Source organism: Sturnira hondurensis, unplaced genomic scaffold (genome assembly GCF_014824575.4).
Source record: "Sturnira hondurensis isolate 20B ecotype Veracruz unplaced genomic scaffold, ASM1482457v3 Scaffold0023357, whole genome shotgun sequence".
NCBI classification, from domain to species: domain Eukaryota; kingdom Metazoa; phylum Chordata; class Mammalia; order Chiroptera; family Phyllostomidae; genus Sturnira; species Sturnira hondurensis.
Window position 1 is genome coordinate 1203928 of NW_028095988.1, and position 25742 is coordinate 1229669.

General features: G+C 50.4%; 1 protein-coding gene across 1 annotated transcript; it reads right to left on the reverse strand.

Moving 5' to 3' along the window:
- Window positions 1–92: 92 nt before the first annotated feature.
- On the reverse strand, window positions 93–24265 carry HDAC11 (histone deacetylase 11). Its single transcript, XM_037037499.1, has 10 exons — window positions 24052–24265; window positions 22948–23096; window positions 20250–20350; window positions 8103–8219; window positions 7147–7189; window positions 5328–5404; window positions 4217–4279; window positions 3128–3224; window positions 2050–2228; window positions 93–1869 (listed from the first exon to the last, which is right to left on the reverse strand). Coding segments are annotated over exons 1-10 (1044 nt in total). The 5' UTR covers window positions 24054–24265; the 3' UTR covers window positions 93–1653.
- Between the last annotated feature and the right edge of the window lie 1477 nt (window positions 24266–25742).

Sequence of the window (25742 nt, forward strand, 5' to 3'; positions counted from 1 at the left end):
CATGCCAGGCCTTGTACTATGTGCTTTAAAATTTTTATTCCCTTTAATTCTTAGGAGGGAGGGACTCTTCATCTCAAGAATACACAGTGACGAGGTCCAATCAAGAAAAACCTTTATGGTTCTCTACAAACAGGAGCTCAACAGTGATGAGCCACATCACAACCTTTCCCCAGGTGTTAGAGGCTGCATTGGAGATGATGGGAATTTAGGGATCTCAAGTCAGATACAGAGAAACCAATGACAAAGTCGGGGGGTGGGTCCGAGTGCATAATGCCTCAGGTCTTGTCCAGAAAGGCGGGATTTTTGGCAGTCTGTGATCTTGGAAATTTTACCCCACCTCACCCTTGCTCCAGCAGGAGCAGCAAGGGAGTGTGAGGGAGAAAGTGGGAGACTGCAGGAGCACCCCCAGCTGATAATGAACCCGAGTCCCACATGTGGACTTGACCTGGGACCAAGACACCTCTCTAGCCCCACCTTTGTCCACTAGGAACACACCCAGGAAATGGAGGAGTGGATGCTCCCCCAGCCCAGCTTTCTGTGGGGCCTAAGAGTCCCCTTCAGGGCAGAGTTGAAGACAAGGTTAGGGCTCGCTCAGGACCTCAAGGGATTTGGGTGAGGCCAGTGGAGACTGCAGCTCTACCCAGGGCCCCGCCCCAGCCCCTCCCCTGTAACCTGTAGGCCAGGGTGGAGACCCTCTGCTCTCCGCCCGGAAATCCCAGCACAGCCTCACCAAGGCTTCGGTACCTACCTGGGGCCTCCGTCCCTGCAGGACCTACCTTGGTCACCTGCCCCATCTGAAACTTCCCCATCTGGGCCTCATCTTCCTCTGCCCCCTCCCCACTGGAGTCAGCAGCCCCATTATGCCTCCATTGCTGAGGCCCTGGGCCAAGTGTTCTTCCCCAAACTGCCCCTAGCCCTGAACAGGTGAGACCACTGTGAAAGCAGGGATTTGGGGCTCCTCAGGCCTCTCCATCACTTATCATCACTGAGGGGCTCAGAGGGCAGGCCCAGTCCTTGTATTATTGAAAGGGAATTCCAGAAGGAAAACCCACCTGAACCCCCTTCCCTGCCACCCCTCACATCTAGGACCAGGGCTCCTGCCTACTGGCCAGGAATTCAGGGCCCCTCCAAGAGTCCTGGCCTCCACACCCAGCTCTCGGTCCCACCCACATGTTGTCCCCAGCTCCTCATGCCCTGCCTGAGACAAGAGGGGAGCAAATTGCATGACTTAAAGGGAGAGGCCCAACCATGGTAGAGATGGAAGCTTCCTTGGTCGGACATGGATCTGACATTTTTGAAAACCAAAGTACCCTGACCCCCAGGAGCCCTCCCTGCAGCCCCCAGAGACTCACCTACCCTTCTCTTTCCTTGGGTGGGCTACCTGCTTCCCCAGGGCTTGGTCAGAGCGGTGATCCCGTGTGCTATCTTCTTGGGACTGCCTTCTGCTCCCTCCCACAGAGGGGCCTGGAGATCCTCTGACACCCAGTGGGGAGAGCAGAGGAGCAGCCTGCCAGGCCCTTCAGGCAGGCCCAATCAGGGGCAGGCCCTGGGCCCCTGGCAGCTGCCCCTACCACCCCATGTGGTTAGAAATGAAGCACTGAGGGGGGTGGCGGGTGGGAGGCAGTCAGGGAGCCATTCAGAAGGGCAGTGCAGTCAGGGCACCTCCTGGAGTAGCAGAGGCGTGTCTGAGTTCTGTGCTGAGACGCTGGGTGACTCAGGCCCAATGAGCCCCAGGCCATACAAATTAAGGATGGAGTCAGCAATGATACGGGCTGTACGCTTCTGGTACCCGCCTGAGGTCACCATGAGGATGGGCACCTGGTGGCCACGGACCACCCGGAACACCAGTTCATCTCGCTTCACGATGCCCTGCGGGGAGATTGGGAAGGCTGGTTCAGACACACCTAGATCCTCGTGGTATCGGGAGGTCCTGCTACTTGTACCCACCCCCTCTTTGATATCAGGAGAAACACCAGTGTGGTCCACCTGTCCTGCTGCTGCTGAGTCTGCAGAGCTGACCCTCCCCTCCCCTCCAGGGTCAAGACGTACCTGTGGGCTAATGGACAGTCCCCCAAGGCGGTCACCCTCGAGGATGTCAGTGCCTGCGTTGTACACCACCACGTCGGGAGGATGCTCCTGAAGGGCTTTCTCCAGGTTCCTCTCCACTTTACCCAGGTACTCATCATCCTCCGTGCCCCACTCCAGCTCCACCTTCCGCCTGATGGCCTCTAAGAGGGATACAGGAATACCCGCAATGTGCAGAGAAGAGAAACTGAGGCTCAAGAGGGCAAAGATGGCCTGGGTCCCTGTCAGCGCCCAAGGCAGGACTAAAAAAGGGTCTGACTCCAGCACTGCTCAGGCTCCCATTTCACCCCAAGTAAGCTAAAAAGAGCACCAGTAGCTGCAAAGCAGCGGCCCAAAGGAGAGAAGGGGAACTGAAGATAAAACACTTTGCCCTGCAGACTCAGAGACCTGTGTCAGACATCTGCTCTCACTGCCTCCACGAGCCCTTGCCCAGGCACACGGATGCCATGTTGTGCCCTCACGTCCAAATCCAGCACATTCAGGATTCAGTTCAGAAACTGGCCCCTTGGGCCACACAGGCCGCTGACTACCCAAAGCAGACTCACTCACTAGCTCTACTAGCAAAAACATCCCCTACTCACAAAGTGAACAGGTCCCTGTACTTTCACAGCTGGTCTGAGCATCTCTGCCTTTAGATTGTCAAGTTTAAACTGCCTGCATTTATTTTAACAACTATTATATTTGAACTAATTTTGGCTATCTTATCTGGAATGTCCTATTTATCATGTTTCCCCTTTGTTTCTCTTTCATCTCTTCCACTGACAGACAGACACATACCTAAGAGTCTATTTTTATCCTTCTGATGGCTACCCCCAATATAAGGACCCCCCATATGTTTATTAGACAGGTTAATGCAACCTTGGTGGGTCAAGTGACTTGTTTTGGTCTGTTTTCTCATCTATACAATGGGAACAATTCCCAACTTGCAGAGATGCTGAGAATACATGAAGTGAATTCTGTAGGGCCCAGCACATAGGAAACACTCAGGAGAGCCCCATCCACTCAAGAGTGCACTGAGGACGGGGGGATGGTAGCAGCTCACGCTTGGCAAAGCGATCCCCGGGGTAGATATGGCGATTGTAGACGTCCATGATGTACACGCGCTTGTCACCCATGAAGTCCCGCTCGTGCCCATTGCCCTGTGGGGGGAACATGGAAGCCACTTGCAGGCAGGGGCCCTCAGCAAGGCCAGGACCACCCCACCCAGGACCTGCCCTCCCCCCAACCCCACCCCGTGCCTGAGCAGTGCGGTTTGCCCTTAGAGCAGAGGATCTCATGGCTGTTAAGCGACAAAGCTGGGATTTAACCTCAAAACCTGGCCATGATCTTCCAGTGTGACCTTAAGCAAGCCCCAGCCCTGTCCTTTTCTTCTCCAGAAAACAGGGCGGGAACTCTGGCTCTACCATCCTCTCACGTCTGCAGTACAATTGGCTGGGATCAGGGGTGTGAAACATAAAACTGTAAAAAGCTCACGTGACTGGGTTCAGAAGCTCCGCGTCACGTGATTTTACACCAGGGCTGTGGACCATCACAAAGCTATAGCAGCACAGGTGTGGGAGGGGCCTTCAAGAGCCTATGGATGCCCTGCCTTTTCTTTGACCAGAGGAGCCAGACCTGGGTCTCAGGTTCTGATGCTTTCCCCCGCAGGCAGTTGCCTTGGAGCCAAGCAACCCCGAACTGGTGTGAGTGAGCATTTTCCTGAGGGGCTGGTCTGCGGTGCTTCTCAGCCCCATGCAAAGTGACCATGGAAGCCACTGAGGGGTTGAGAGCACAGGAACAGCACGGCCAGACTTGGTTTAGGAAGAGCCTGCGGCCTGGCTTACAGGGGCAGTAGGGAGAAGGGAAGGGGGACCTTCAGGTCTGACAGGAGCATTGAAGAGGACCAGCCACCCTGGCTGGGCCAAGGGGCAGAAGGAAAAAGAAGGACCCTTTGCTTCCAGCTTCTCTCTCCAGACACAGGGAGGGAGGGATCAGGATGAAAGTGGCAGAAGTCTGCCTTGGGCCTCGGGGCTGTTCCCAGGGTTGGGGGAGTTCCACAGTGTAGGGCTGCATGAGAGATGTTGATGGGGAGCGTGCAGAGGGGGCCTGAGAAGGGGGACCCCTGAGACCCCAGCCCGCACAGGGCACTCACCTGATGGGCATCGAGGTCAACAATGGTGGCCCTGGAGATGCCCTCCACTCGCTCAAACAGAAACTGCCCAGGGGAGGAGAGGGAAGGTGTAAGGACCCACAGAAGACAGCCACAGCCCCTCCGGACCCCCAGTTGGTGAGGGGCCAGGGCAGGAGGCCATACATGCTGTGGGCTCTCAGAACCAGGCTAACCCATCACATGCCCGGCAGAGCTTGCAGCTCCAGGGGAGCATGTCTGTGTGGTCAGGAAGGCTCCCTGGAGGAAGGGGCCTGTTCTGTGCCATGAAGGGCTGGAAGTCAGGAGGTAGGTAAGCAGGGGAGTGGGGTGGCCCTCAGTGACAGCCCAGGAACCCTGAGGAAATGTGTGGGGGGCTAGAAGAGGGGACCTGTCCTCAAAACTGGGCCTGGAACTTTATTCTACAATCTTTGCCTTCCTACAACTCCATGTCCTCGTGCTTTCTTCCCCTCCCTCCAGCCTCTAGGAAGGTCCGCTATGTGTCTCCCTCTCTGACGGCCAGGGTCTGCTGACCTGCCCCACCCCCACCATTAGTCTGTGCGCCCTGTGAGAACAGACACCATGATGGCCTGTTCCTGACACCCAGCCTGAGGTCAGGCACAGGGTGGTCAGGGGGAGCTCTAGGGTCTGACAGACATGGAGGCCAAGGCCAGCTCTGTCCCTTCTGGCTGTGTGACTTCTGGGCCTCAGTTTCCTCATCTGTAATATGTGAGGATTAACTGAGGTGGGCCATGGAGCACAGTGGCTGGCATGAGCTTCAGCCTGTAGTTAATGCCATCAGTATTACTGTGATCATTATCATTGCTATCTCCTTCTCTTCCTTAACAATTCCCTTCTTGTACATGGTTGCTGCTTCCCCCATCCCCTGCCATTGATGAAGGCTATAATATCTCCCTCCTGTGGGGCTATAATATGACCCCACAGAAGAAAGCATTGGATCTGGATTGGATCTTGGCTGAGCAATGCAGGAGCTTCCTCCCCTTCTGAGGATCAGTTGCTTTCTCTATAATGTGAGGTGAGAACACAAAACCGGGAATGGCAGGGGGATCCCAGGAAGGGCTCTTGAAGGTAAGTCCCCAGGTGCTGTCCTGTGCACCTTGATGGTGAGTGTGATGTCCGCATAGGCGCAGAAGCCCCCGCCCCGGTCGCTGGAACAGTGATGGAAGCCACCACCTACGAAAGGGCAGATGTGGTGTGGTCAGAGCTAGGCTTAAGAGCTAGACCCAGGTGCACCCCTGCTCCCGGGCCTCCCAAGGGGCCCTTCCTGCTCAGCTCCCAGGTGGATCTCCTGGGACTCCAGGTTGGAAAAGTGAACTGAGTGCCTAGATATGTCACCATCCCCAGGTCAGGAGGCAGCTTTGCCATCACAGCCACCCATGTCAGAGAAAGAAACCCCTTAGGTTGTCCCAACAAGTTCACCCCAATGCCCACTCACATCCCTCAGGGGACAGGAGCTCATCCTTCCTGAGGTAGTGAGTCATCACAGAGCTGGGCCCACCCAGATTCTGCAGGGTGGTGGAAGGGGATATCAGACAGGGCACAGTCTGCTGGTCACAGCTGCCCATGGCAATGGTGAGGGCCCTAGAGGCCGTGGTCCAGCCTCCTTTACCCCTCAACCCCAAGACCACAGCCTCAGAGCCTCAGTGACTGTGAGCCCATTCCTCTGCAAACCCTGTAAGAACCTGACCTGCAGAGCTTCTGAAGTTGAGCCCCACACTGCCTCACCTGGCAGCATGAAGCCAGGGCCCACAGATGCTGGGACTTGCCTCTTGCACCACTTAAGAGGTGGTCATTGGATCATAATGATGAGATAACAGTCAACAGTGAACTCCTAACCAGGCACCAAGTTCACTGAAATCTCTGTATAGCCCTAGCAGGCAGCATTATCATCATCATCTCCATTTCAGATTTAGAACCTGAGGCACAGAGAGGGTCAGCAACTTGCCCTGTGTCACACAGCTAGCTAATGGCGGAACGAAGATTCAAACCAAGGGATGGACCAGGATCCGGGCTCTTAACCTCTACCAGGCTGTAACACCTTCCATGAGGAAAGGGTCTAGGTCCTCTTGGGAACCCTATAGAAACCCATGGCAAGTGTTGTCACTCATTCATTTGTTCAGTAGAGTATCATAACATCATGGTTAAGCCAGGCCTAATGATGGGTACCTGGACATACCAAGGTGGAAGGACCAAGACCCTGGACATACCAAGGCCAGCCCCTGGCCTTCCAGTGCTCACAGTCCAAGGTAGGGGTTGGGGGAAGAGCAACGGGGCTCTGAGCAAGCCAGGAGGCCTCTCTCAAAGTCTATGCTCTCTTAAAAAAAAATGGACTGAACAGTAACACCCAGCTCAGAAGAGAGGCTGGACAGAACAGGACTTCACAAACTGTGACATGCCAAGCCTCCATGAGGGACACTGGCAAGGGTGAAGACGACCACAGGGGCAGCCCTCCCATGAGCCAATCTTGTGGGAGAGACCAGGGGACTGAGGAATGATGGCCCTCAAGGCCCCTGAGAACAAAGTGATATTGATCCTGGGCCTGTCCACCCACCTGGACCTGTCCACCCACCATGACATGACCGCCCCTGCAGACTCTCCTGGGCCCCAGAGGTTGATGGAGCCTTTTGGGTGAGCTGCTGAAACTCTGCAGGTTTCAGTCCCATGCAGGGCTGTCTAAAAATGGCGCAGGCTTTCTGGAAGGGAGTGAGTTCCCCATCACTGGAAGTATGCAAAGGCAGGACTGGGAAGCAACCTGGAGAACTCTTTTAGACAAAGATTCCATGCCAGATGGAGGCACAGATTGGCCCCTCACAGGCACCAGAGCGTCTGAGCTCACAGCTGCTTCCTCCAGGTCCCTTTGGGCCCTCCCAGCCCCTAGGCCTTGACAGGCCAGCTCCCCCAGGTGGGGCACTTACCCACATTGATGGCCCAGCCTCGCTCCACTGCCAGCTTCCCTGCCTGGGAGACAAGCACAGGGTGAAGGGCAAGGCAACTCTCTCCACTCACTCCTCACTCATTCACTGACTCACTCATTCTACCCATAAACAGTGCTTCCAGCCAGCTCTGAGGTGAGGCTCCAGGAGGCACCGCCCTGGGGCAAACGCAGTCCCAGTAGCAAGTACCAGATGGGTTGGTATACAGGATGAGCAGTGCATAATCCCCTTTGCAATTTTGTCAGGAAACTGGAAGAAACATAAACTGACCACGTCTTTCATGGGGCTTTCAAAGAGAAAATGACAAGTTTTGGCTCATGAATGCTGAAGTCCCATAGGAAATCAAAGTTTGGGGCATGCAGTAATACTCTAATAAACTAAAAAGATATACAAATTTGCAAGCTGAAAAGAAAACTATAAGGATCAATAGGTATTTATTCAGGTGTGAATTAGACCATTGACCAATGAGATCTGAAATGTTTCTGTGGCTAATTTTAAAGAAAACTAAACAGAAAACAGGACACCTAATTTTGCCAGGAGTGTTCATTGCCACACCCATGATGGGAGAGAGGAAACTCCATCCATCACTGAAGTCACGGGGGTTTGCTTTTCCACCTTAAATCTGATACATTGGAGCAATTGTTTTAGGATCTATCTCTGGGGGTTAGGGGTATATCTTATATACCAGAAAATACAGTAACCCAATTGGTGCTCCCCAGGGGAAAAAAACAATGAGTTCCAATGTCCTGGGACGGAGAATGCTTTGAGAGAGTCATTATTGCTGGGCTTTGAGGACTATTTGAGATTTCGTTCAACTACTATGTGGAAGGAGGGCGTTCTAGATGGAGAGACCAGGATGGGCCAAGACCCAGAGACGGGAAGGAACCAGGTGGAAGGGTGACCAGCCCAGTCTGCCTCCCACGTGCCTCCTCACCTACCATTATGGTTCCTCCTGTCTGGATCCGAAGGGGCTTCAGCACCTTCCTCTGAACAAGGAAGTTGGGGAGAAAGATGAGAGGGGGTATTTCTGTGATGGTGGCGACAGCGAAGGACCACTGTGGAAAGAGACGCAGACCATTGGCCTCCCACTGCCATGCCCAGAGCTCAGAGGCAGCAGCTGGGAAATCAGATTTCCTCTAATGCCAATTTCAAAGTGCCTGGGGCAAACTCTGGGTCAAGTGCAGCTACTTTGGTAAGAAACTAGAACCCCACACAGGTCTGGATCCCACTAAGCTTTAGGCTAATAACAGTTTACACAGCTTGTTTTCTAACAGCGCGGTTGGAACACGTTCCTCTGGGCTCCAAAGCCCGTGGCTGCCCTCTTGTGCCCCAAACAAGCGCTGAGGAGGCCTCCGACTTGAGCGGTGTGGGCCCAGAACAGGCCCATCCCACTCACTGTACAGAGGAGGACAGAGAGGACCTTTCTTGCCGAGGTCACATGCTGCCTCACTGACAGAGTCCAGGTGTCCTGCTCCCCCAGCAAAGCATGGCCTCTTTATCCAGAGAACTGGACCTCCTTTGAAGAGAGGCATCCTGCCCCCTCTTCCATTAGAGGCAGGAGGAGCTGGGGAACCTAAAAGGCATATGCACCAAAATAAGAACACACCTTTTCCTGTGACCTTATTCCAGTGACCTCCCAGGTTCCTGGCAAATGTCCATGTACCCAGTTCCTGAACCATCTCCTGCCTGGCTGAGAATGCACCTAGGCCCAGGCTCCCTGCTCCTACTGACTGCTGGTGGAGGCCAAGAAGGCCCAGGTTCCTGCTAGGTGTCAGGCCCCATGGTGGGGGCTAGACCAATTCTCCTGTCAGGATGCTTTTTGTAGCCTACTGTGAAAGTGCTTATATGCAATGGGACAAGCATTGCAATGGAGAAGAACATGGTCTGAGCAGGGTGGGGGCAGATAGGCCTTCTGGAGGTACTAACATACATGAAAGCAGAGACTGAAGGTGAACAAGAGTTAGCCAGTTGCAGGGGTCAAGGTAAAAAAGTTACTGTGGGTGGAAGGAAGAGAAGCAGTCCCCATGTTCAACGGAAGTTGAGTATAGCTGGGACATATAGGGCTGATCTGCCAGCGAAGGCTCTCAGGCATGTCAGAGCAGTAGGGAGCCTCTGACAGCACTTCCCACGCTGCTGTGGTTGCAACAGGAGGACCAGTCAGGGGATCGAGAAGAGCAGCAGCAGCCCCGGGAAGGAAGTGAGAGATAATGAGGGTTTGGGGAAGGTGAGATGGGGATAGTTAACAGACAACAGATGAATGGACGTGTCCAAGTGCAAGGTCAGAACCCCAGCACTCTAACACTGAGGGGCAAAGGCCAGGCTGGAGTTCACTGGGATAAAAAAGGGCTGTGTGGGGACCAGAAAGGTGATGGGAAATGGGTAGTGGGGGACAGCAGGTGCTCAGGAGGCCAGCCACCGAGAAGGTTTCAGGAAGGAGTGAGCAAAGTCGGGTGTTGAGGCAGCCAAGGCATCCAATGACAGAGAACGGGGCGGGGGGGAGGAGTGTGGCTACTGTGATCACCAATCAGGAGAGAGTTAGGGATTTAGGCCTGGAGAGGCCTGCAGAAAAAGTATGTGCCTGGAAAGGGCCGGGAAGGTGTGGTAGCAGTGGAGGAGGGCACTCATGAGAGGCTGGGGCAGCGGGGCAGGACGCATCAGCCCACGCATGGGCTACTGTGGCTTAGGCCACCGGCCAACAGGGGAGACATTCTGTCAGATTGCCTGCACTGCCACTGAACGCCTGTGTGGCCACCCCTTCCAGGCTGGCAAGGCTGAGGACAGCTGAAGGCTGGGAAAGCTTGCTCTGCTCCCCCATTCAAGCAAGCGGGGCCTACAGGACCTGGATCCCTTGTCTTGAATGGGAGGTGTCCATCCAGCCTTCCCCCAGCCTTATCCCTCTGGCTGTAACACGGAGGAACTGTGGGCCTGCAAGTGGGGGTGGCAGAGCTAGGACACACTGGGCAGCTGCATGTCCAGTCCCACCCCCGTGTACAGGTATTGTGTTCCCACATTTGTGAAGCTGCAGGGGTGCGGGACAAGACATGAGACTTCTAAGCTGGAGACTGAATTTTACATGGGCCAAGCATAAAGTCACCAGAGCACATACAGGATTCAACCGCAGCTTCCACAGAACAAGGCACCCATCGGTCCGTATTTCTTGACTTCTGGCCATGGAAGATGGCTGGGCCCTCATCTCAGCCGGACACGGCTCCTGTGTAAGGCAGTGTGGCGGCTTACTGACGCTCCAGACCTGAGCCAGCCGATCTGGGACCTGCCAGCCACACAGAGCTACTTGCATATAATTTTAAGTTACTTAAATTTTTTAAAAAGTTTTTTCAAATTAAAATTTTGTTCCTCAGTCACACAAGCAATATTTTAAGTGCTTAATGGCCACACATGGCTAATGACTACTGGACTGGACAGAGTCCTTCTAGAACATTTCCATCATTGCAGAAAGTTCTGTTGGATATAGCTGCTCTAGAAAAGAAACATCAGTGGCCACAGTGAGAAATAAACAGAGGGAGTGGGGCCGACTGGCAGCGGGGGGTGATAGACGCTCTGATGCCAGGAACAGCCACTTTATCTGGGAGGTGCAGTAGGCTGAAATGGGCCTGTGCAGATCTGCCTGCAGCCTGGCCCCAGGCAAGGGCAATGAGAAACAGGCTGGATCAGAGCCGGATAGGGACTGGGGACAGGGCTCTTAAGTCTTCCTCAGTCACACTAGTTCAACTCTGGGCTCTGCCACTGCTGCATGCCTTTGGGCATGGCCCTCTACTTACCTGTGCCTCCTGTCTGCTCATCTCTCATCCATGAAACTGGAACTCCTCCCAACTAGGCCTGGACTGAGGGCTTTAGAGCCACTGGAGAGGTCTGTACTCACTGCCCAATGTAAAGTACCCCAACCTGCACTCCCTTGACCCGTCTTTGTTTCATCTTTGTGCACAGCACTTGTCTCTACCTGACAATAACAACATTTCTATGTCAGCTCTCCCAACAGGACACCAGCTCTGGCAGGGCAGGCGCATGCTCGTTCCTGCTGCATGGGATGCCTGGGACAAAGTAGGTGCTTGTTGCTCATACCTGCAATACCCCCCAGATCCCTACCTGCACCTCGCCTGAGAAGGCCACCTTACCTGTTTTATCCCAGGACAGCCTGTGAGAGCTGGCCTCCAGCTCCCAGGACACACACCATGGGGTCAGGCCGAGGCCACACTTCTGGTGAACCCACATATAGGCCCAGCTTCTTCCCCTGACTTCTCTGCCTCCCACCCTCTCTTACAGGTTTCACCTGGAACCTTCTACCACCTAAATCCCTGCTGTAGGCTCTGCTTCTCCAAGTGTGGTTCCTAGACCAGCAGCAACAGTGGCCCCTGAGAGCCTGTTAGAAATGCGCATTCTCAGGCCCGACCCCAGATCTCCTGAATCAGAAACACTGGGAGTGGGGACCAGCAATCTGTGTCATGACAAGCCCTCTGGAGAATCTGATGCTTAAGGGAACTTGATCTCAATGTTGAACCAGTAAATGAATGAGCTACAGTGAACCTATGAGGTTTATCCCGGCCTGATACCCACTGCCCACCAAAGGGCATGGCCCTGGAGCTTCCCCATTCCAGAGCATGGTCATATGTCAGGGCCTTCATGCACAGGCAACCTCTTGGTAACCCCACAACGCTGCCCTGCTCTCCCGCTGCCTGATTTCCTCAGGTGGATCCCCACCCTCAGCGGTCCAAACCAACAACGGCTCTCAGGGAAGAGATTGGCTGCAACCCCACTCAGAACCCCAACTGCTTGGTTTGGGTTAGGACTTTCCAGCAGTGGAAGTGAGAGCAAAGGGAGAGAAGGGAAAAAATCCCACATTAGCATTTAGTTGATGGGGGGAAAAGCCTCTGACAAAATCCAACACCCTTTCATAAAATTAATCAGTAAGTTAGAAATACAAGGAACTCCCTCCGCAGGACAAAGGGCATCGATCCCATAGCTAACAGCACACTCAGTGGAAAGTCTTTCCCACCTAAGATCAGAAACAAGGCGAGGATGACTGCTTCTGCCATTTCTATTCAACTAGAAGTTCCAACCAGAGCAATGAGGAAATACAAAGAAATAAAATGCCTCTACATTGAAAAGGAAGAAGTAGAATTTATCTCTATTCACAGGTGGCACAATGCTTTACATAGGAGATCCTAAAGAACAAACATGAACATCCCCCCCAATTAAACTTAAGAAATAAATTTAGCAAAGTTGCAGAAGATCAGCAAACAAAAAGCAGTTGTAGTTCTACACACTAACAACAAACAATTCGAAAATAAAATTATGAACATATTCCATGCAACAATATTTTTCAGCTATGTCCCCTAGAGCAAAGGGTATAAAGGATAAACTAAAAAATGGGACTTCATCAAATTAAAAAGCTTCTGCACAGCTAAAGAAAATATCAGCAAAATGAAAAGGGAACCAATCATATGGGAAAATATATTTGCCAATAAAACCTCAGACAAGGGTTTGCCCTCCAAAATATATAAAGAACTCACACAACTCCACACCTGGAAGACAAACAACCCAATTAAAAAATGGGCAAAGGACCTGAACAGACACTTCTCCAAGGAGGACATACAGAGGATCCAGAAACACATGAAAAGATGCTCAATATCACTAGCCATCAGAGAGATGCAAATTAAAACCACAATGAGATACCATTTCACACTTGTCAGGATGGCCATCATAAACAAATCAACAAACAAGTGCTGGCAAGGTGGTGGAGAAAAAGGAACCCTAGTCCACTGTTGATAAGAATGCAGACTGGTACAGCCACTGTGGAAAACAGTATGGGATTTCCTCAAAAAATTAAACATGGAACTGCTTTTTGATCCAGCAATTCCACTGCTGGGATTATACCCTAAGAACCCTGAAACACCAATTCAAGAGAACCTGTGCACCCCAATGTTCATAGCAGAGCGATTTACAATAGCCAAGTGCTGGAAACAGCCTAAGTGCCCATCAGCAAATGAGTGGATCAAAAACTTTGGTACATTTACACGATGGAACACTATGTAGCAGAAGGAAAGACGGAGCTTCTACCCTTTATGACAACATGAATGGAACTGGAGAGCATTACGCTAAGTGAAGTAAGCCAGGTGGTGAAAGACAAAAACCATGTGATCTCACCCATAAGTAGAAACCAATCAACAACACAAACAAGCAAGTAAAATATAACCAAAGACACTGAAATAGAGAACAGGCTGACAGGGATCCCAGGGGTGAGGGAAGGGGGATAATGGAAGAAGAGGAAGGGTTGTCAAGGAACATGTATGAAGGACCAATTGACAAAGACAACAGGTGGGTAGGGGAAGAATTGAATTTGGGAGGTAGGGGTGGGTAGGGCAGGGAGGGTAATGGGGGGAAATGGGGACAACTGAAACTGAACAACAATAGTTTTAAAAAAGTCAAAAAATGAAATAAAATAATCTGTTCACACTTTTCATTTTGGAGTAAAACAGGCACAACTGTATCATGCAAGTATTCTGCAATTAACTTTTTGTGACTGTCCTCTGTATCTATAGATGTCTTTTTAATGTTTTGGTGTCTGGCAACTCTAGTCACTTAAAATATATTTCTTTTATTAACAAAATAATTATCATTAAAAAGACATAGAAAATCATGAACATAATTCCTTTTATAACAACATCAAAAACCAAAATACTTGGGAATAAATTTAACCAAGAAGATGCAAAACTTACCCACTGAAAACTCTAAAACATCGTTGATTAAAAAACTTAAAGAAGATCTAAATAAATGGAAAAAGTATTCTGGGTTCATGAACTGACCTAATTAATATTGTAAAGATGGCAATACTCTTCCAAATTCACCTGAAGACTCAACACAATCCCTATCAAAATCCCAATGCCACCCCACCTTTTTTTTTTTGCAGAAACAGAGAAGCTGATCTTGTAATTTATATGGAATCTTAAGGGACCCTACATAGTGAAAACAATCTTGAAAACAAGGAAGTCGGAGGACTCACATTTGTCAACTTCAAAACTTACTACAAAGCTTCAGTAATCAGAACACTGTGGTACTGGCACAGGTACATCAACTGAATAGAATCAAGAGTCCAGAAATAAATGCATACATCTATGGCCAACTGATTATCTATAAGAGTATTAAAACCAGTCAATGGAGAAAGAACAGTCTCCTTAACCAACTGGTGCTGGGAGAACTGGATATCCACATGCATAAGAATGAAGTTGGAAGCTTACCTTAAGACCACGTACAACAATTAACTCAAAATGGATCAAACGACAGCACCACAACACAGTAAAGAGGGTTGCCCCACCCTGGCGAATACCCAGGTCTCCATCCCTTACAACTTATCAGGTGTGCTAAGACAAAGAAATATGACCCAAATAAAAGAACATATCAAAACTCCAGAAAAAGAACTAAGCGACAAGGAGATAGACAATCTGTCAGATGCAGAGTTCAAAAGACCGGTAATCGGGATGCTCACAGAATTGATTAACTTTAGTTGCAAAATGAAGGAAGAAATTAAGGTTATACAAAGTGAAATAAAGAAAAATATATAGGGAACCAACAGTGACATGAAGGAAACTGGGACTCAAATAAACAATTTGGAGCAGAAGGGAGAAATAAACATCCAACTAGAACAGAATGAAGAAATAAGAATTCAAAAAAATGAGGAGAGGCTTAGGAACTTCTGGGACAACTTTAAACGTTCCAACATCCAAATCATACGGGTGCCAGAAGAAGAGGAAGAGCAAGATATTGAAAACTTATTTGAACAAATAATGAAGGAAAACTTCCCCAATCTGGCAAAGGAAATACACTTCCAGGAAGTCCAGGAAGCTCAGAGAGTCCCAAAGAAGTTGGACCCAAGGAGAAACACACCAAGGCACATCATAATTACATTACCCAAGATTAAAGAGAAGGTGAGAATCTTCAAAGCAGCAAAAAGAAAAGAAAGAGTTACCTACGAAGGAGTTCCCATAAGACTATTAGCTGATTTCCCAAAAGAAACCTTGCAGATAAGAAGGAACTGAAAAGAAATATTCAAAGTCATGAAAAGCAAGGACCTACATCCAAGATTATTCTATCCAGCAAAGCTATCATTTAGAATGGAAGGGCAGATAAAGTACTTCCCAGGTAAAGTCAAGTTAAAGGAGTTCATCATCGCTAAGCCCTTAGTCTATGAAATGCTAAAGGGACTTATCTAAGAAATAGAAGAAGATCAACAACTATGAACAATAAAATGTCAAAAAAACTCACGACTCTTAACAACTGAACCTAAAAAAACAAAACTAAGCAAACAACTAGAACAGGAACAGAACCACAGAAATGGAGATCATATAAAGGGTTATCCGTGGTGGAGGTGGGGAATAGGGGAATAAGGTACAGGGAATAAGAAGCATAAATGGTAGGCACAAAATAGACAGGGGGAGGTTAAGAACAGTATAGAAAATGGAGAAGCCAAAGAACTTACACATATAATGCATGGACACGAAGTAAAGGGTCAGGGGATGCTGGAGTTGGGGGGTGTGCTGGGCAGAGGGGTATAAAGGGGAGGAAAAAATGGGGCAGCTATAATAGCATAATCAATAAAACATACTTAAAAAATAAAACCTTGTAGACTTATAACAACGACAAAAACAAGTTAAACAGAATTACCATATGACTCAGCAATTTTACTAGGTACACAACCCAAAAGATCGAAAACAGGTACTCAAACAAATGCTTGTATCTGAATGTTCACTGCACAAAAGCCAAAAGCTGGAAGTAACTCAAGTGTTCACTAGCTCATAAATGGATGAACAAAATATAGCTTATCCACACAATGGAATGTTATTCAGCCTTAATAAGGAATGGAGTACTGATACATGCTACAAGGTAGACGATTCTCGAAAACACTGCTCCGTGAAAGAAGCCAGACACAGACCTCCTATTGTATGATCCCAGGTACACTACATAAAACACCCAGAAAGGCAAAACCTTTTTGTGACATGGTGGTTCCCCCACCAGGGGACAGGAAGGAATGGGGAGCAACTGCTTAGTGGGTACAGGGTCTCTTTTTGCAGTGATGAACATGCTTTGGAACTAGATAGAGGTGATGGTTGAGCCGCATCGTAAATGTACTAAATGCCACTCAATTTTAACCCACACTTTGAGATGGTTAATGATTAATTTTATGTTATGTGAACTTTACCACAACAACAACAAAAAAAAAGGGGGGAGAGAGGGGCCGCCTGAGGGAAGAAAAGACAGAGAATCAGAGACACTGGGGGGGTCCCATCTCCCTAGAGTCTCTCCTGAGACTCATCTGCCTTCAGGCACTGGGCTTGCCTTTCTCCCACAGGACTGAGGGCACCAGACGGGCAGTGACTAGGCCCAATTTGTGGCCAAGCTCCCTGGGGGCTGAGGCCAAAATTTCTGAGGCATCCTTGTCTTCTTTCTCGGGCATGCCCCACATTCAGTCTGAACGGCAGAAAATCCGGTTGTTTCATCTGCTGCTTCCAGCCGAGTCTGAGAGAGGGCCCAGGATCTCCCCCAGTGATTGCTGCCTCCTTCCTCTCTGGCCTCCCTGCTTTTGTCTAACAGCCTATTCTCATCACAGCTGCTAAGCAATTCAGATAAAACCTAGACCAGATCACATCCGTCTGCTTAAAGCACTCCTTGGCTCTCCTCTCCCTCAGAACAAAGCCACAGCAGCATGCAAAGCCCCATGTGGTCTGGCCCTGATCCTTTTCCGACCCCATCCCTTACCAGTCTCCCTCTAATTCCCTCCAGGCCAGCCACATGGGCTTCCCTACCATTGCTGGAGACACCACTGCCTTGTGGCCTTTGCACTTGCTCATCGTGCTTGCAATGCCGCCCCCCCCTGGATGCGCACACAGCCTGCTTCCTCACTGCCCTCAGCTCATGACCACATGTCGGTAAGACCCTCCATGACCCCCTATTTCAAACTGCAGTCCTCCCCCGCCCCCATTTCCTTCAGAACTTTCTTAGGACACTTTCTAACATACTGTATCACTGACTTGATCTTAACGTCATTAGCTGACTCCCCACTTAAATGCCAGCTCCATGGGAGAGGGACTTGGTCTCTTTTGTCCCATCCCATCCATCTCCCAGCACCTAGCACAGAGCATGGTGCTCACTAAAAGCTGGCTAAACATGTCCTGAGCGATGTCCAGTCCAGGATGCACAAGGACAAGATGTCAAGTCTACATGACAATCTATGGAAACCTGTTGCTGGGGTCAGCAGGAGGCAAGAGCCCTGCACCAGCCTGATTCAACCACCACCTTTAGTGGGGCCACCTCTGGGCCTTGTACACAGTAGGTGCTCAATAGACATTTGTTTTTCTGAATGACTATCATCTGTCAAGCATGAGACTATAGCATCTCCCTCAATATCCTGTTTATTAAGCACAGAAGGCCACATCAGTGCAGGGCCAGGCATAAAGCCTAGAACACAGATGTGGGGACAGAACAAAGATGAGGCAGGGGAGAAGGTGGATGTTCCACAGGGCACATAGAACAGCCAACAAAAAGTAGCCCTAGGAGGCCTGCAGGAACTCTCCAGGGCACTGTTCGAGCTGTCTGCAGCAGAGAAAGGAGAAAAGCAATATTGCATATGTCTGCAGGGTGAATGGTGCTATGTGCCCCTGCACTGCAATACCTAGATGTCAGATAATGTTTAGGGCACATAGTACCGTATCAGTCTCCCACAGAATCCAAACTACTCCCATAGCCTGCAAAACCTGGTGTAGCCTGGTCCTGCTGGGCTCTCTGAGCACATCACATGCCTCTTTGGTATTTTAGTCCCTTCAGCCTAGCTACTCAAGAAACATCCTTCTCCCTTTCAGGAGGCAAAGTCCCTTCCCACTCAGACCTGAGACTCTGGAGCATTCTTTTTTCAAAGCTCCACCTGTAACACCTACTCATTTAATCTCAGCTCAAACTTTACCTCCTCTGTGAGGCCCTCCAATACCACTCAGTCTAAATGAGCTTACCTCCATCCAGTTACCCTCCATTTTTTTCTTCCTTCATAGACCTTGGTGCTCTATGAAATGCTTTTGTGTGGTTACCTTTTTACTTCTCAGTCTTCCATAATGGAAATGCAAATCCATGGGACCAGGAAACCTTGTTTACTCTCTTTTTTGGTGTACCTAGTACACAGTCATTATTCGATGTAGATGTCGAATGGCAATTCTTCACTTTAGTAGGTGCTATGGAATTCATCATGTTTCTCCTTTTGTTGTTGCTGCCAGGGAGCTCCAAGTCAAACTTGGAACTCAATCGTACCATCTTGGTTAATCCTTCCAGTTGGGTATCTCAATTCTCCCACTGCCCATGACCTCAATTTTCTACTTGGGAATCTACCTGTGAATACTTTAAGCTACCTTCAGGCTTTTGGGAGCACAAGGCCAGGCATCCAGTAGGCCCCACACAATTACCCTATAAGGGTCTCTTCAAATGGGTGGGGCCCTGAAGTGTCAGCCTTATCCTGGCATGCTAACCCACCCTGGCCCCACTCTGTTCTGGTCTCTTCTTGCCCCAGCTCAGTGTCTCCTGTCCCTGTACCCAGTCCTCACTCTCTGGGCTCTGGCAGGCATGTCCTCCTGGCCCATCCCCTGGCCTATGGACTGTGATCACGCCCGTCCAGGCCCCAGGAAACCAGGGCAGCCAGTACTGGGCTTCCTGCCAAGGCGTTGCATAGTGCTCTCTCCCAAGAGCCAGGTTTCAACTTCTTCCTGGTACTCTTTTATGAGTTAACACCGCCATGACTCCATCTAGAATTCTTATAGCTGGGCCAGAGTCTGGGAGAAGGGAGAGCAGTAGCTGTGACCAGGAACTAGGAAAACAGGACTGGATGCCTTATCTGGTGTCTCCCTCAGGCCTGCTGCCTTCCAGGTTGACCTTGAGCGGCAGTGGCCTCTTTCTGGGCCTAGGCTTTAACATGTACGGAGGTGACCTTGGGCATCTACTATGGCTCTGATACTAAAATGAGTCCAGCTGGGAAGCCACAGGGTCAGGGGTCCCACACTCTTTAAAATTTTTTTTTTAATTAAATTTATTAAGGTGACAATGGTTAGTGACATTATATAGTTTCAGGTGTATAGGACTCCCATCTCTCAGGGGCAAAGAACCTGTTGCATCCCTGATCCAACCAGGGCAGGCTAACAGCACTGAGTTCTCTTGCGACCTCCCGTGCAGCCTCCCCTCTGCTCCCACAAAGGACACTGACTGAATGCCTCCACCCTCAGAACCTCAGCTACTGGTGAGAGCTATGGGGTCCTATAGAAAGAGGTCATGAGCATGCAGCCTGTAGACTCAGTTTGGTCTGCAGGTAGGATTTTAAAATCCTAAACGAACTGACACAATAAGATATCAGGAAATATCACTTAATAATCGGGGTTTCTGGCTCTGCTTTAAAGCCAGGCGTCAGGGCCATGCCGGGTCCACAGTGGAGCTGAGTAGCAAACACCCACTTGAGAAGGGCAGCAGTTTTCCAGTTCACCCACAAACCACCACCACCTGCCTGACCATTTCTTTATGTACCCTGCTGGGCCCTGGGGGGTTTCTAACTTGTTTTTAGCCCCATGGTTTTCAACGAGTCTTTAGGAGAAGGTCTTAGAACAAAACCGTAAACTTCAGTCTAATAAAAAGTAAGCCAAAATAGGACAGCTTTGATTGGATGGGGACAGGGCTGAGCTCCCCGAAACCATCATTCCAGAAGGGGTTTTCGAGGCCTGTTCATAGAACACAAACTGAAAGTCACTAATGTAGAAGCCCCAGTCTTTGTAAAGTTTTGCTATTCACCAAGTGGACATCCTTTCTTTCATACTCTGTAATAAGGAACTCACCACCCCCAGTGCAGTCTAGTCCATTCCTAGTATCTACATTTTTCTGACACCTCGCTCCCTCTCTTGTGGACCACAGACTCCATGCTTCCCCTGAACTATGAACAGGAATTGAACTCCACTGGGCTGTGCTTCTCTAGGGTGAGCTGCGCCCCCCATGGCCACTCCTGGCTGGCAGTCCCCCTGGCCTATGGCAGCCCCAGGCCCTCGGCCTTGTACCTTCAGCTCGTTGAGATAGCGTCTCGTGTGCACCACCAGCAGGTCCTCATCCGAGGCTTCCCGTGCCTCTACCAGCATGCTGTCTGACAGAAGCTTCTCTTCTGAAACCATAAAGCAGGAACCATGCTTCCCTGCTGGGAGGGCCAGGCCCAGCCCAGCCCCAGACCCTCCCATAGGCTGCAGACTTGGCCTCTGTCAGCCCTGCCCCAGGAGAAGGTGGGTGCTGCTGATTTACGGGCATTCTGAGAAGGGGCCACCAACCAGGCCCCGTGTGAACAATGGCAAGGCCTCTAGGCCAGGGGACTTCGGACATTGTGCAGACAGCAATCCTTCCCAAGCCACTGATAGTTATGAAGTAAGCTCAGGTGTGTCTGGACAACTTTTAGAGGCAGATTACACAGGGTCAATGATGTTGACTATCAAGGTGAGAAAAGCTCTCTGATCAATTCTTCTTCCACCTTCTGATGGCATCATGGGGGGCTGAGTGTGGTGTGGCCATTCTTTAATAACCCCCTGACCCACTACAATCTCCTTTTTTAACCCCCCCAAAATCAGTCTCATGGCCTGCAGCAACAATAATTGGCCTAAACTGAATTATATTCTTGTTTACAATGTATTTATATTTTACTACGACTTTCTATTCAGGGCAAGTAGAACTTCCTTTTCTTATTTAGATGACACGTTTCCTTTTTAAAAAAAGTTTTGATTCCCAGTCAGCGCACATGCCTGGGTTGCAGGCCAGTTCCCAGCAGGGAATGCATGAGAGGCAACCATACATTGATGTTTCTCTCCCTCTCACCTTCCCCCTCTAAAGATTAACAAATAAAATCTTTAAAGAAAGTTTTACTTATTGATTTTTAGAGAGAGGGGAGGGAAGGAAGGAAGAAAGAGAGGGAGAGAAACATCAATGCGTGAGAAACACATCAATAGGTTGCCACTCGCACATCCCCAACTGGGGACTGCCTGTGACCCAGGCACGAGATTAGGAACCGAACCAGCGACATTTCAGTTTGCAGACTGGCACTCAATCCACTGAGCCACACCACCCAGGGAAATGTTTCCTTTTAAAACAAGTTTAAGTTTTTTAAAACGAAGGCTAAGTCAATTAGAAAATATGAAGTAAATAATGGAAGAGGTGATATGAAAAGACAGCAAGGTCCCAAGTGTGGTTTGTAAATGACCAACATTTAGAAAACAATGCATTATTTCACTACCCCTCACATACATCAGACAAAATTTGCTCCATTTTCCAAAAAAGGAAAAGGAAAAAAAAAGAAACTGAGGCTAAGAGCTTGACGTGCTCTAGAGCAGTGAGAACAGGCCCATGATGCTCTGGGTTTTAGGAAAACCAAAGGGACAAACAAGGTCAGAATCTAGGAGACCTGTTTTAAAATATTAACTTTAGAAACCAACCCTCAAAGAAACCAACTAATTATATACATTTCTCACATATAGTTCCCCATATAGCAGGTGCTTCCCTAACTGTACCCCAGAACATTCCATGGCTCTCCACTGCTTTCAGGCAAGGGGACAGCTCTTTGCTTAGAGGTACCCAAGATCCTTCGAATGTGGCTGTTTCCTTTCTATTTATATCCTCATAGGAGAAAAGAGGGAACTCAGGAGCACTGTTGCCTCCAGATGTGGAAGACAAGGAACCCTTCCGTAAGGCTACTAGGTGACACAGGAGCCCAAGAAAGGGAAATGGGGAGAGTGACTCAGACTGGAAATAGAGCATTCAGGAAGGCAAGAGAACTGCTCACTTCACTCATTGGCCATCAGTGCACATGACTTGTATTCTTTTCTACTTAATATTTTCTGTGAACACTCACTCTAGTCACTACTGCAAACAGAATATTAGTATCACTTGTCATAAATAGAATTTAACCAGAAATAAAAAACAAATACAATAGGAATAGTGTTGTAATTTGATTCTATTTTCTGCAAGGCACAGACCCTCAGGCTTGCTCCGGATTTGTTAAAAAGGGAGATGGGCTTAGTGGTAAAAATGAGCTAACCCCAAAGTGAGATTTTTTTCCATGGTGTGATCAGAAGGATAAGTCATCCTACGCCAGGTAACACTTAAGGTAATATTTCCTATTCTCTCAGACGGCCCTTGACAGAGGGAAAAAGGGGAATTATCCTTGCACTAGCCTACTGTGATGCCTGAATTTCCCACACTGGAACAGTATGGGTAATTCTCATCACTTTGCTCCATGGGATAAGCCAGGAAGGGGGGAAGCCTGGAGCTCTGAGTTCTCTACTCCCCCTCTGCCACTTAGTACCTATATGACTGTGGGCATGTTTCCTAACTCTTCTGGGACCCATTTCCTCCACTGGTAATCAATGGGGTTGAAGCAAAAGTTCTCTTCCTCTTGAACTCTCTGAACTTGTAGGGGATGGACACTGGATTCCTCCAAACTTCAGCTTCCTGTGTCCATCGTTAATTAGCTCCCTTTCTTCTGGGCTTCCAGGGGAAGACACTGGACTTAGGCCCAGAGCGATGTGGACCCTGGGAAGGCTTGAGACTGGGACATATCTTGCTTAGAAGTCTGTGTTGCAAAGATCCTTTTGACAGTATGAGTGGAAGGCAGTCTGAGGGCTGAGACTTTTGGTTAGGAGAGTCTGAAGCTTGTTTTAGGGAAAGGCAGTGGGGAGGGTAAAAACGCAGATGCAGGGTCTAAAGCAGGGCTTTCCATACCTTTTAGGAAGCTGATCACCTTGCCCCACTTTCCTGCATCGAAGGGGTGCAGCTTCTCCAGGCCCATAAAGGTTATGTTGTAGCGGGGTGAGTACACGATGGGCCACCGTGTCTCCGGCACATGCTGGTACAGCTGGCTTGTATGTGGCCTTCCGAGCGCATAGGGACAGAATACACACAGATAGGGATGGTCTCAGTGTGGGAAGCAGCCTAACCCTGTGCCAGTCGGCTTTGATTTACCAAATAGCCCTGACCTGGTACCACTCGCTCTTTCAGCAGCAGAAAAGGGGCCACTTAGCAACAGCAACAATACTAGCGTTCCCTGCTGAGCATTGGCTCTTTCCCTGCACTATCCAACCCAATCCTGACAGCAGTCCTGGGAAGTAGGCACCACGATCTCATCAAAGACTTGGAGAGGGAACCAAGGTCTCACAGCAGGTCTATAGAGCAGCGGATGTACACCAAGGTGTGTCTGAATACAAGGCCTTGGCATCTCACTTCCACGTTATAACAATTACACGGAACAGTTGAATGGCCCTAGGCCTCAGTTTCCTAAAAATCTTGTGCCTGTTGCGAGCATCCAGATTATGCATCTCATCAGCTGAGCAAAGAAAGCGTCCTGGTCATGAGAGCTGGGGTCCCAGAAACAGCCGGTAGGGGCTCCCGCAGACTGTGGCCCAACCCGGAGCTAGGGATGCTGGTCACCTCCGGCCCACCGTGCAGCTTAGCCCCCTCCCGACTCCATCAAACCTCCGCAGCTACCGCACAGGGGCGGCTCCAGCTGCTACCATTGCAGGGGCCTCCGCAAGGCTGTTGGGGCCAGAGGGAAGACATAACACCCGCGCAAGTCGCAGGCCCCCGCCCGGGTCGCGGCCTCGCGACGGGCTCCCGTCCCTTCGGCTGCAGAGAAATGGCAGGGGGTGACCGGGAGCTCTGGGTTGGCCTGGGCGAACCGGACCGAACGACCCCTTGCCTGCCATACCTGGGCCCGCACCTGGCGGGCCCGTCCGGTCGTTCGCATACTGTGCTGCCGCCAAGGGGAACCCCTGGGAACGCCGGGGACTTAGGCGCCCCACCCCGTGCCCCGACCCCGGCCACACTCACATCCCGCTGCCGGGTAATCCCAGCGCTGGCCACCACTCCACAACCGGGCGGCACGGGGCACAGCCCCGCCCAGGACACGCCCCCAGCCTCCGCTACCTCCGCTGGGGGCGGGGCTCTCTCAGGCTCAGCTCCGCCCAGCCTTCTTTCGCGTCACAGAAGGTCGGAGCCCCACGCTGAGGGCTACCACAGGAAGAAGGCCACGCCCTCAGCGCCCGTCAAGCGCCAAGTCCCGCCTTCCTCGGGCAAATACCCAGTGGACTCGTGCCTGGCGCGGAAAGCCACGCCCTTTGCGGGGGTGGGGTGGCGCCCCAGCGAGTTTTTGTCGCCGTGCGTCACAAGGTTGGAACCTCCTTGCTGCATCGCTTGCCCCAGGGAAGGGGCCATCCTAAATCTGGTCCTTGGCCGCTCCCCACTTCTGCAATCTCGCAAGGCAAGAGAACCTACGAATTCTTCACGCTGGGATTCCCGGCGCCGAAGCTGAAATGGAGTCGCTGTGTGACCTTGGGCTAACGTCAGCACTCTGGGGGCTCTGCTTCCGCGAGTAAAAGGGGAGAGTGGGGCTCTGTGCTCTGGCAGAGGGACATACGTCACCTCTCTGACTTGAGGTCACATGCGCCCCCTACCGGAATAAAGCCCCCAGGCCCATCCTTGGCGGCTCTGACTTTACATAAGCGTTACCCACACAAGTCACATAGGCTCCCTGAGTCTCAGTTTCTTCATCAACAGAACTGGTTGATAATTCAACCGGTTGAATCCTCGAGGTACAGTCCCCTCGTCCCCCCTCCCCACCATAGGAAGCCAAGACCACCCCCAGTGGCAGCTGATAGTTTCTTGGGGCTGGACCCTGGGAGAGGCTCCAACAATAGAGCCCCAGACGCCAGAGACAATAGACCTTTCTGTGGGCTCATCTGTCCCTGCCAACCAAACAAGCAGCTGACCCAAGGAATGCCAGGAGCAGGGCAGCTGGGATCCCTGGTGGCTGCATGAGTGTGTTGGGGTGCCAGGGTCACTTGATTGTGTGATGACATTGGATTCTCACAACATAATCCCGTAAGGGGGTGCTGTCACACTCCAATTTTATCATGAGGAAACTGAGGTTCAGGTGTGGATGCAACCCCACGTACCAGCCCAGTGGCCTTGGCAACTTGTTTTAGCTACCTGGTCCTTTATTTCTGCATCTGCAAATGAGATGATGCCTGCCCCACCTATCTCATGGGGAAGTTGACAGAATTGGAAGAGATGGTAATGCTGATAATTGTTTAAAGAGCACAGAGCATGAGTTAGGCTCAATTCTAAAAGGTTTATGCTCTTTCAATNATAGACCTTTCTGTGGGCTCATCTGTCCCTGCCAACCAAACAAGCAGCTGACCCAAGGAATGCCAGGAGCAGGGCAGCTGGGATCCCTGGTGGCTGCATGAGTGTGTTGGGGTGCCAGGGTCACTTGATTGTGTGATGACATTGGATTCTCACAACATAATCCCGTAAGGGGGTGCTGTCACACTCCAATTTTATCATGAGGGAACTGAGGTTCAGGTGTGGATGCAACCCCACATACCAGCCCAGTGGCCTTGGCAACTTGTTTTAGCTACCTGGTCCTTTATTTCTGCATCTGCAAATGAGATGATGCTTGCCCCACCTATCTCATGGGGAAGTTGACAGAATTGGAAGAGATGGTAATGCTAATAATTGTT

Bases quoted from the DNA above. Each gene is read 5' to 3' on its own strand.
- HDAC11 (XM_037037499.1), bottom strand. The intron at 4,280-5,327 runs GTGCACAGGACA...TCCCCTGGGCAG, and splicing joins ACATCACACTCACCATCAAG to TTTCTGTTTGAGCGAGTGGA. The intron at 3,225-4,216 runs GTGAGTGCCCTG...TTCCCCCCACAG, and splicing joins TTGACCTCGATGCCCATCAG to GGCAATGGGCACGAGCGGGA.